Source organism: Cariama cristata, unplaced genomic scaffold (assembly GCF_000690535.1).
Source record: "Cariama cristata isolate BGI_N322 unplaced genomic scaffold, ASM69053v1 scaffold19350, whole genome shotgun sequence".
Classification (NCBI taxonomy): Eukaryota; Metazoa; Chordata; class Aves; order Cariamiformes; family Cariamidae; genus Cariama; species Cariama cristata.
Window position 1 is genome coordinate 33,382 of NW_009596615.1, and position 12,425 is coordinate 45,806.

Sequence of the window (12,425 nt, forward strand, 5' to 3'; positions counted from 1 at the left end):
TTTGCACATGCGTAAGTAGAGCTGTGCTAGCTAAATTTGACTTGCACACTAAGATCTAAAATGTGATTGATTTAGCTTAGTATAATTTTCTTTACTTTTACTACTTGTAAATGTGAGAAGTCATTTGCTTAGCAAAATCCTTACATTACTGTAGGATTGCAAAAATCTAGGATGCACCTGGGTAAGCATGAAAGATTAATGTCAGATACTTCTGACAAGGTAAAACATGGACTGTCCCATGTTTCTGCAGATCCTTGAGTAAAACAGGCAAACCAGGAAAACAATTCAAGGATATTATTTACTCTAAGAAGCAAACAGAACGGCTATAATAAACAAGATGACACTGCATAATTCCTTAACACCCAAAGCACAACAAGCTGGGAGGAAATGTCCTGCAGAACATTAAAAGGTGCTGACTACTGAAGCAACAGCTTTCTACCGTCTTCATTTCTCTGTACATATGTATGTTAGTTGCTGCTACATCACTGGATTTCAAATGAAGACTGTACCCTGCACTACTGGCCAGAAGAGTAAAGGAAGGATGCACAGAAGAACTATACTTCAAAGAAGTGGTCAGAGAATTTTAATTTTATCCTAGGATAAAATCTGGGTGTTTCACACCCAAACACATACTAGAGAAGGTATTTAAACATAAAACCAGTTTCTGAAAACGTTATAGGTATGTAATACAAATAATCAACCTCTGCAAAGCTTCCTTTGTTCCGTGGTTCCACAAACATTGGCTTCACTTCTTCTATTCTTTTAGCAAAATCATGCTCCTGTTAAACAGATAAAGAACATATCAGAAATAGCCATGTGAAAGTAAGCACATACAAGAAAGAAAATGCTCAGGAGTGATCACCGCAGACTTTCCCAACAGTCTGCTCCTCTCTTGCCAAACAGGAAAAAATGGAAGCAGAAACATGCAATCCTAACAATACTAACAGTGACTCCTTGCAGTTGGTGCAACTCAGACATTATGCAGATGGGAGATCCATTTCTTTGCCTTCCAACTTGCAAGTTCCCAACATCCACCTCCCAGAGACCCACTCTGCAGTACGACACCTCTGTCACAGCATTCGCTTTTAAGGAGGAGAAGCATTTAAAACCATCTACCAAGTTTCACCAGGGACACTCAAGTCATGAGCACAGCAGTTGCAAAATTTAGAGTTGCAACAGTTACAAATTAAAAATGAAAGAGAAATGCTCATATTGAGATTTTTTTCCTAACAGCTGAATCACTTAGACCAACTATAATTTGGAGGTTTAATAAAGAGAAATTAAATTAAATCTGAGGTGAGATCAGATGAGAGAGCGTATTAAGATTCTTTTGGGTTTGGTTTCTACAACACTGCATTTCATTGTGATCAAAATAAAAGAAGGCTGACCTGGGCTTTTACTTTCCAGATTTTATAATTCACTTGTTATCAAAGAATTTTTAATGAGCATGGTTACATAGCACAACTACAAACTGTCTGACATTTGCAACCAAACCACCTAATACAGGCAGAGCAATTAACATACTCTCCAATATTCCAGGCTCTTATCCATGACAGGATACGATGGGAAGAACACCAACAGTCCATGTGGTACAACTCGCACAAGGTTACCTGCAACGAGATAGGCAAGTGTGTGGCTGAGGGGATTTTCATCCTGGGATGGAGTACACAGATCACAGAGGAAAAATAACAGTATGGGTTCCTTCCAAAATATTTTCTACTTTCTTGACATGAATGTTTGTACACTAGAAGTTGTTTTGATTTTTTAAAATCATTTCAATAATCTTGTCATCAAGGTATAAACTTTAATACAGATGCCTAACTAGCATTCTACACGTAGTGTTAACAGAATAAAAGATAGTATGAGCTACACCAAACACTACAGATGAAAGAGATACAACATCATCTGCCATATTTCCCCTTCTGACAGTAGAATCTGCTTTTAGATAATTTTCTTTGTCCACTCTTTGTCCACTGCAGTCTCAACATTTGAAGCAATGGATGAGGTACCACAAGACTGCTTTCGAGAGTTTTCTAGCCAAATAGTATACACTTTTCCAGTCAAACAGTGTACACTTTACAGAAAAAACATTAATCTGCTATTTTGGGAAAGCATTTTCTTAATTTCACCTTTTAGGCCAAACTGAACACCTCAGAGCACTCTCCCCCATTTCCTTCAAACATTTCTAGATTTAACAGATTCCTTTCAAACATATCGCAGCCAAGCTACACAAACGCTCTTCTTTAGTCCTCATGTGTTGAAATTTTGTAGTTCTATTATATTTGTAAAACATTACCAAAACAATAAATGCTGACTTATGGCAGGCTTGACACAGTACCTTTAAACATATCACAAGAAATTGCACTGACTTCTTGTGATCCTTAATTGCTCTGCAAACAATGCTTGGCTGCATCATCTCTGTGCATTGATTTTCTGGTTTGCGCCACTTTCTGACTGTGTTTAGGAACGACATTTTTGATCCAAACACAAACACCTGACAATGAAAACGAACTCTTAACTTGGAAATGTTAAACCAAGGACTTAACCTCATTTTTCTACGTGATTACAGTAGCCAGCTGCCTGAGTAAACAGAAACATACAAAACCAGACAGCATTTAGATATGCAATGCAATCCTTTACTTTTGTCTTATTATGTCTTCTTTAATATTTCTTCTTCTAGGAGACTTCTAAAAATCCTGTGCAACAACCCATTTCTGAAATCCACACACTTCACTTACCAATTGTTTTCCCCAGAGAAGATAAATAATCCTCTGAAAACCTACAAAGAAGAAAAATCAACATCATTGTGTTTACTTTTCTATGTTTTTCATACATATTGACTTCCTTTAATATTCATCTAAAATAGTATATCTGTACTCGCAGTTGCTCTCCTTCCTGTGGCTAACATCCATACCAAGGACAGAAAATTAGTAATACCAAGTAACACCTTGATTACACGTTATTATTACTATTAAATATTCTTATTATTAGCACTGAAGATGATCTAAGCTTCAGCATTATGGAAATGGGCAGCTATATGAGTTTTATGATTAATACTAACAACTTAAGGGTGAAAGTTCTGACAGAAACGTCTGCAGATGCTGCCAAGCCTGACTAACGTTAGAACTATTTGAAATAATTATTGATAAATTAGGTGTGGTGAGGCTGCAGGGGCAAAAAGGGTGAATTTGGTTACTATGGTTATTATTTACTCATGGCATAAGACAGGTAAATCACTTTTGCTTTGACTGAAAAAGTACTGTGCCACAATGACCAGTATTTATGTTTCTTCCAGCCCTGACCAAAAAGTGACCTGTTCTCTCATGCCTTTATACTTCTTTCTCTTTAGTGCCCTGTAGTTTCGCATACTGGGAAAGTTTCCTGGGGAACTTACATATGCAGGGAAAGAAAAACAAACAACTTTGGGTTTTAAGACCTACAAATACTGGTATCACCACATAGGTGTTGTCAAAACACAGCAAACACTGTGAATTCCAGAAAACCAACCAGAAAACCAACCAGAAAACCAACCAGAAAACCAACCAGAAAACCAACCAACAAGGCGTTCCAGGTCTGAGAAGGGGGATCCCCAACCTTCCCCCTTTGAAAGACAGTATCTTCAACAACATACACTGAAACGGTACACTAAGCTTCTGAAAACTAAAAATACAGTCTGAGGGTTTTCCAGACTTTTTCTTCTCTGTAATGATTTTTACAATTGCTTACAATGATTACAATTGTTGAGTACTTTTCCAGTTCTGTGGAACACCTGGCATTTCGCGCTTTTTTTTTCCCCAGTAAAAGCTCTTGAGATCTATTTTTTTATTTTTCTGTATTGCTGAAAAAGAGTAAGTCAGGCCTGCAGCAGGCTTAATTACAGAATTCTCAGCCAGAGGTTTGTCTATGATGTTGAAACTGAAATAGATTTAAGAATGTGCCAACACATAAAAAAAGAAGAAAGTTAAATGGAAGAACACATGTATCATACACAAGGAACTGATCCTCTTTTCAAAATACTACAGAAGGATTACGTCCCTAAACACAGCACTAGCCCAAGTGTGATGCCAGTCTTTAGCAACTTCAGAGAACTGGCAAGCACAGAACCTTCTGCCATGCGCACCAAAGCATGAAACTGCCTTTTAAAATCATATACAGAGATGCCAATGAGACTAGCATATCGCACAACAGAAGTCAATATACAGTGAAATGAAGTTTTGGCTGCCTTTGCTGGCAGTGTATTCTGCTGGCAGTAGAAGATGCAGCAGAAGCACTGTCTACTCTGAAGAACAGAAAGACAGAGGCAAAATGATGAAAGACCAGAGAAAAGCAAAAGAAATGATGATGAAAAGCTTGACAAATATTTGGATATACTTTCCTTAAGAAGGCAATGCAGAGGTGAAAGAGAGGCTGGTCATGGTGACAAGTTTTAAATATAAAAATAGTTGTTGCAAAGGCCAGTCATGTTTCAAATCAATTAAGCCTTCACAGCAAAGAAATTTAGGAAGGGTCTCCAGGTCAGTGAGGGTGGACTGCTCTGTAAGGGACAGGGAGGTGGTACCTGAACACGATATGAAGGCGTGCAGGGCAGGGGTCTTGCCAGCCAGGGTCCAGACTCACACTAACAGAGCAAGGAAAGCAGGAAAGACTCGGATGCAGTAGCCAGGCTCAATCACGAGTCCAGATTACCAGGCAAAATCATGGTGATGGGGGAGGTCCAAAGTCAAGCCAGGAACGCAAGTCAGTAAACCAGAAGCAGGTCCAGTGACAGTAAGGAGTGTCACAGTCCAGGGATGGCAAGGCAGGTCCATAGTGACAGACAGGTCCGAGGTCAAACCGGGAAGTCAGCCAGTAGGTCAGGGTCAGATCAACAGGGTCCATGGCCAGGTGTGGTTATGATGGAGCTGGAGATAGATGGTCCTACAGCTTGGGCAGTGACTGAAGGTCTATGCCAGACCTTAAGTGGAACTGCTGGGTGGTGGTTGTGGAGGTCACAGTTGAGGGTGGTCAGGGTCATTAAGGACTATAAGTGCACTCAGTGCCCTGACATTGGATCCCTTCCAGTCCTCCAGTTCTAAATTTTCAACAGTAGTGGTTAAAGGGTGTTGTTATTCAGCACAGTGTTTATCCAAGAAAATAATGACAGAGACCACTTATTTCACTAGCACACTCGTGCAAGCGGGACCCAAGAATGTCAGAACCCAAGATTTCAAAGCAGAATTCCACATGAAGTTCATTACCTTCTTTCATAGGTAGAAGTAAGCACAGCTCCATCAGGTCCTTTGGGAATGATCCCAACCCAGAGCTGGTGTTTATCGATAACATGAGGATTCTCCAAGCATACAGGGAAAGGGCTAAAGAAACACAAAAGTAAGATCCCAGTCATACTCATCATATGATTCCCTACTGGCTACCAGTCCAGAACACTCAAAAAATCCCAAGATAAAACCTAAAATCACAAGGGCAGATTGTGCATTTTCAGTAACGGTACTGTTCACACATCTAGGTACTTACATCTGCATTTCCATTGTAAATGACGAGAGGGGGGAGAGAGTCCCACTAGTAAGGATAATTGTCCTGACTCCCTGTCGAACAAGCTCATGCATGCTGTATCCAGGGCTGAAACACCAATAGCTTAAGGTCTTTCCTGTATCAAATAAAGAGAAAACACTAAGCAGCATGTTTTTAAGTGGAAAAATTAGAATAACTAGCATATAGCACATTGCATCTGAACTTCTGAAAGTAAACCAGCCAGCATCTGACGCTAAAATTCCAGATGTATGGTATGTTCTGCTTTGATTCTTCCCAGATTTAATTACTACGGCTGTTCAGAATATAGTTTAAAAGGTCATTGCTCCCTTGCACCTTCAGTAGATTATACTTTTAATCAAAAGATGGTTACAGAAAAGCCAGAGCATCAGATCTTTTTGTCAGCAAGTAACAGGAGATTGAGCAGATGAAACCACTCAGTCTCCCATCCACTGATTCACTTCCTGCTGTCAAGGACAACTGGAAGGGGAAGCATTGTAGAAGAACTGCAGAATACTAGGATGAAGGACAAACAACTGAAATTACTGGAAAAAAAAAAATCTCCACTCCTGCTCTTGCTTGAAAAGAGAAGAACCCCTTCTCCATCAGGAATTTCCAATGGCTATAAACCTTTCACCTAAACTTTCCAGTTCTCACCCCAGTCAACTGCCAAACTTTTCAACTTCTGCTCAAATCTTTTGTGGGATGTGGACAGGCAATGACATGACACTGAAAATCTGGCATACTATAAATTATCCATTTTTCTTCGTATGCTTTCTGTTGATAAATCACACTAGTCATTTCTTTTATTGCTCAACTTATAGTTGTACCATTGGTGGTCTTGGTGAAAACTTAGCATCAGCTCTTCAGAAACCGTCAAAGTAACAAGAGAATGAAACAATCATCTATGTCAAGAACAAGAGCAGCCAAATAAAACAGTAGGTTTTGTTTCTGGTTCTGATTCTGTTTTGCATTATTAGTTTCAGTAAAAAAGCATATCTAGCATCCACATATCATGTGCATGTCTTTTAAATGTACATGCTTCATTCAAAGACTCTATTTCCAAAAAGGAGCTGACAGTTTCAGGAAATCCCCAGTAATACGTGCCCAGTGAGTCACTTACTGCTTAGAATTACAAGAGAATATTTTTTTTAAGCTAAAGTTTTATCCTTCCATCTCATTTGGGCAAAACCATCCAGATGATGTCCAGATTCTAGAAGAGTTACATTCCAACATTTAGCAAATTCTGTATCTCTTTAATTCACACTAAGAATTGGTGAAAATTAGTTAGGATCTGTTTATGGACAAGCCAGTAAGTATCTACAGACAAGAGCAAAGTCACTCACGTGAGGAACCTCAAATTCCAGCGTAAAAGCAAACTGTGCTGATATGGGATGGCCTAGAAGAGAACACTAACCACTCACATTTGCCTCACCAATGCTCAGTTTGAAATACACTTCTCTCTACGCCTGCAGGATGACCACCAGGCACCAGCGACCCAGTTCGTGGAGAAGCTGGAATTGTAGTACAGTTTTAGCACAGTGTTTTGCAACTATGTCTTTAAGCTTAACAATATTAAATTCCTTTTAAAGGTCCCATTCACCAGCGGGAACTGTTGGACGTTACACAAAGTAGACCTCTGCAGCAGTTTTTTTTCCATTCCTTGTACAAGGACAGCTACTCCACGGAGAAATGGTTTGCTAATAGTTTACAACACAGTGATTTAGAGCAAACCAAGAGTAAGACCATTTTATCTTAGAACTGCAGCAGTTCAATATTGCATTTGGAAGTGGCATCTGTGCACAGAACAGATAGCTAGGGCAGTAATCTCATCAGCTGTCCCAAGCGATGCCACTTCTCCTCACCAATGAGAGTTTGTAGAGAATTACACTTGAGTGAATAATTTCCACAAAATCCTTTGAAAACGGCTATTCTTAAAAGGTTTGCATTATTTCTACACAATCTGCTATACCACTACAGGAAACTGGAGACTTGATCAGTCTTGTCCGGCCTCTGCTAGATTTGCAGATAGTGCAAGTCTCAACAAATTGCTAGTCTGTTTTATAGTTACCTGCAAATGCTGTTTTTATTTGAAAAGCAAATATATCAGTATGTGCCTACTAAATCACACAAGAATTCTGTGACTGATTTGTATTATTTTTGTGTATAAATCCTCCAAATTATGCAATAAGCCTAAAGCATTTCTATTAGCCTTTTCCTGCACACTTATTTAACAAAATCTACTTAGAATTATTCCTGTAACTTCAAACTCCAATTAAGCCGTATCTCAGGAAAACAGTATTTGCAGACTACCAAACAGCATGCATCTGTTCAGAAACAGAACAGAACTTACTTTGTGGCAACATTTACGGGGATGTTATGTGTAAAAGCCACTAAATTCATGGAAACTCATTCTTTGAAAAATGTTACTTTTGTCTTTAAGAAAAGGACTTCTGTGAAACAAACGCTTACAGTCTCAAGAGCATTTAACTAAGTAATTAAGTAGATAGTTATGAGACAAGGTATTTACAAAGATCCTCGGAGAGTATTCTATTAAGAAGGCTTAGGTAAAAGGATCTGCATCTGTCTTCCCTAATCAGAAAATGTTTTGTTTTCCACCTAATTGTAGCTATCAAAAAAAAATAAATATCAGAAAGAATGAACTCTGAAGTCCAACAAAGCCAAGCTCGGTACTGCTTTATAGGATCCTTAGGATAAGCCTTTGATTCAGAAGCCAAGTTTCTTTTCTTCTAAATATGTGGGTTTAAAGCATGGCTATATCGAGGTAGTTCCAGATACCAAGTTCTGCAGAGCATAAGGAACAAAATAGGTGGGAGGAGAGAGACAAGGAGAGGGAGAAATCTCAGTTGAACAAGGAGGACTGAAAATTATAGTTGAGGCTGAAACTATCAGGAAGTGACAACATGCCCTGAAGAACTTAGGAAGTTGCTCAAAGAAAGGTCATATCTCAGAGGAGGTAACAGTGCCCTGAGGCTGCACCTGGCATGGCATTTTCTGACTAAGAATTTACATTCTCAAGCATTATTTCTCTGACACATCACAAGAACCTTCGCTACAGAGCTTCAGAATGAGCCACCCAATTATAACTCCTCCACTATACATGAGTAATTTCAGAGAACGAACTTTCATGGAATTTACTATCATCTTTGGCACACATTTTCAGTATCATATTGATACATCAATCTCCTCCTTGTAAGAGGTAGTTACAGCCTTAGCAACACAGTTATACAGACAAATATAGCTGATACAAGGATAACAGATCATTTCATAAACCCCAATGTTAATCCTGAAGGAAGGTTTCCCATTCCTGGCCTGGTCTGAAGAATCCTGCCCTTAAGACTTTCCAGCTATATGAGGAACACTACTATGCCATTTGGGTTTAAGAAATGTTTTGCATGTAGACAGATCTGGAGTGTCTCCTCATCGAGTTATGCTGTTCAGCTCTTTATTCCCCAGAGTAATTTTTAACATTTAAGATGACATAGGTGGTGTTTCACCTACATCCTACAATGACATTCCAAAATTTGCCAGAGGACTCCCTGATCACAAATGTGAAGTAATGCAGATTAGGATGTCTTCAATTGTCTTCTTTTATTTGAATCGGAAAGGAGCAGTTAAGTAGTTTCCAATCCAGCTTTTGCATAAGCCTCCCCAAGACCAAGACTTGTACCTTGTTTTTTTGCAGATGAGTTCCAGAGATCTGTCCTTTGTTTCTTCTTCTGATTACTGTTATCCAGATGAATATGTACCTGAAGCAAAATAACATTCCTAGAGATGGCTACAGAAATGACCTCGTGCTTCATCCCTCACAAAAGCTAGCCCATATTAAGGGTAGTTAATGTAATTAGTATCACTTTTACAGTCTTAATAAGGTCGTATTACTTCCTGTCTGTCTTTCCTATTTTGTTTCCAGTCTTTCATAACATATCTAACAAGGAGCATAGAAGTATATCACCATTTAAACAGCCATTTTGAGCCAGTTTATGGGAGCAGCTTTTCATGGGCTGCCTTGAGCAGAGACAAAGAACCCAATTATTTGGATATTGTCCACCAGAATAAAACACACAGACTAGAAAAAAAAACTCATTGCGTTAGAAAGACTTGCTTCATTTGGCAACAAAAATAATATCAAGTCTTAAACTTCATTTGAAAGTTACCTTCATTCTAAAAAACAATCTGTTCCTAAAATTATCATTATAGCATCACAGCCCATAAGTCCCAAGCTCTAAATAAATAAGGACTTCGGGGAGGGAGGTTCAGTGGCTGTACTGTACTTGCTTGGTAATAGCTAAACTAAAGGCAAGAGGACAGATTATTGGAAGAACACATAAATTCTTGCATAATATACAGTATCAAAGCTTTCAGTAATTCACACTTGCTGCACTTCCCTAATTTCCTGTTATAGTTTCTTTAAAAATTACTGTGTAGCTCCTCTTTTTTCTTGGAACCTAAACTAACCACAGTTCCTTTGGTGTTTTTTGGTTTTGTGTTTTCTGTTTTTTTTTTTTTTTTTTTTCTGGAAGAACCACATATCCTCTCTGTAATCAACATCATCATTTGCTATACTATCCACATCCTCCAGAGTCTTGGATACACTAAACGCAGACATTAAATGCCAGCGAGGAAAAATATAGAACACAGAGCATCCCATACCTTATAATATTTAGATATCGACTGATGTGGCATGAAACCTGTTGTGCCTTCTGGAGGATCGATGTTGAATACTGTCTGGAAAATGGATATAAACAAACGGAAAGATTTAACAACTGTTTTCAGCACAATCCCTAATGTATCTTTGCACTGAGAAGTATCTCCACAAAAGTTACTGCAGTGATAACATTAAATATATCTCCTTACTCCTCTTATTAAATAGAGACAAAGAATCTTGAATAAATAATTTTTTTACAGGCAATTCCTGCTAACCACATGGCTTTCTCATTGTTCCAAGAAATACAAGCCAATATCTAAATATATTCAAACTATACAAATGACAGATTATTCACACTGCTCATGACTTCTGGCTGCAGATAAACATAAACACACTACACATTCCTGAGATCAGAGTCACAATTGAGTGTAAAAAAAAACAGAACAAACCACACTTTTTGAACTATTCAGTGTAGATATAAGACAGAAATTTTTCACAATGAGGGTGGTGGGGCACTGGCACAGGTTGCCCAGAGAGATGGCAGATGCCCCATCCCCAGAAACACTCAGGGTCTGGTTGGACAGGACTCTGAGCAATCTGATCAAGGTGAAGAAGTCCCTGCTCCTTGCAGGGGGGTTGGACTAGATGACCCTTAAGGGTCCCTCCCAACTCAAACCATTCTGTGATTCTATGAATTCCCTTAGTTTAAAATTTCAGCTGTGATACCCTAGACTAACAATATTCTGATTAGGGGGAAAAAAAACCAAACGAGTTGTAATCATATTTAGTTGTCCATATATTAAATTAAAAGATTTTATCAACTCTTCTGCACAGAGTTATGCTTCTTCCCCTTTGCTGTATGTGGTATCTTATGACTAAGGGTGATGCTCTTTCAAACATATGGCATTCCAGTGCAACTTCAGTGAAAACAGATGTGGTTCTCAAATATTTATAACTTCTGTTAATTTTTCTAAACAAAATTTCTTCAGACATTTAAAAGGAATTATCCAAGCTCATAAGAATATCAGCTAATTGCAACAAGGAAGATGTTCTCCACCAGTCAAAAAAAAGAGTACAACTCCTGGAAATGCTAACTTCTGAAAAATAGCCAAAGATAGGGTGTACAAAAAACATTTTACTAAGTGTTCTTCTAAAAGGAAGAAAAGAATTTAGTATTAATTTTTAACCAGCTTGTTTTTATTAAGTCTTGAAGACAAGGTTCTGTGACAAGAAAGCACTGCATTTAACCAACAAAGACTCTGTGACATAGTCCTACTTAAAAACATCTCCAGGTAACAAACTATCACATGGTAGCTGGTTTGCAATGACTGTCCATGTGCATGTCCTCAGCAGCAGCAAAGGGATCTTAGCTTTCAGCCAGACGGCTCTTCCAATTCAAATCACCTTTCATCTATCCACAGGCTAGAAGAGCACATACAGACAGTCATCCCCAGTCCTGGAGCACACACTAATCTGGGGGCTCCGGTCACTGGGATCAGAAGACCTGGCTTCTACTTCTGAATCTTCTCATCTCTCAGTTTTGAAACTTTGGGAAACTAACTTAAATTAAGCATACCTCACCTTCCCCACAGAACAACAGTGACACTCACCTTCTAGTACAAATCCTTTTGGTACCAGTGTATGCAAATTGCTACTACTGTATGAGAGCATACATATAGGTTTTCTTGAACCACTGGTATAAAAATTAAATACTGTGTATGCCACTGCAAATACACCCTCACAAACATCCATGCATTCAATGAGTTCAGTATTGCAAACCTACCAGCACCATTCAAAATGTAGCTAAGTAACTTGGCTTTATCATGCAGGTCTGCAAAGTTTGAATAGGTTTCTTAATTTTTAGTTTTACACAGGATGCTATTCTGTGGTGTGCTTTTGGACATGTATGCTGCTCTCCAGCAGCATAACAGGTGCAACATGCCTTCATATGCTACTACTAGACAAAGTAAGCACAGAAAGTCTTATCACATGAGAAAATTGAATCATCTATAAGAAATACTGTGTTAACTTGAGCTGACTGTTCTCCTACAAGGATCTAGTAATGTTTTTTAGGAAAATTTTAAATTACGAAGACTATCCTTTTCTATTAAATTCCAATTCTAGAAGAGGATTCACAATTAAGCTAAGATAGCAAGTAAATTCTTAGGTGAACAGCAATGATAGCAAACAATTCACACTTCCTCTTTGTAAGATTTTCTAGCAATCAGCA

At 38.4% G+C, this 12,425-nt stretch overlaps 1 protein-coding gene across 1 annotated transcript in view; it reads right to left on the reverse strand.

Annotated features, from left to right (window-relative positions):
* Positions 1-12,425, reverse strand: part of RTEL1 (regulator of telomere elongation helicase 1) — a 43,966-nt gene that overhangs the window by 19,465 nt on the left and 12,076 nt on the right. The window contains exons 14-20 of the mRNA XM_009706930.1: positions 10,201-10,275; positions 9,218-9,296; positions 5,512-5,644; positions 5,238-5,351; positions 2,739-2,779; positions 1,525-1,610; positions 702-779 (exon numbers count right to left, since the gene is read on the reverse strand). Coding sequence (XP_009705232.1) covers positions 702-779; positions 1,525-1,610; positions 2,739-2,779; positions 5,238-5,351; positions 5,512-5,644; positions 9,218-9,296; positions 10,201-10,275 — 606 coding nt within the window. The remainder of the gene's footprint in view (positions 1-701; positions 780-1,524; positions 1,611-2,738; positions 2,780-5,237; positions 5,352-5,511; positions 5,645-9,217; positions 9,297-10,200; positions 10,276-12,425) is intronic.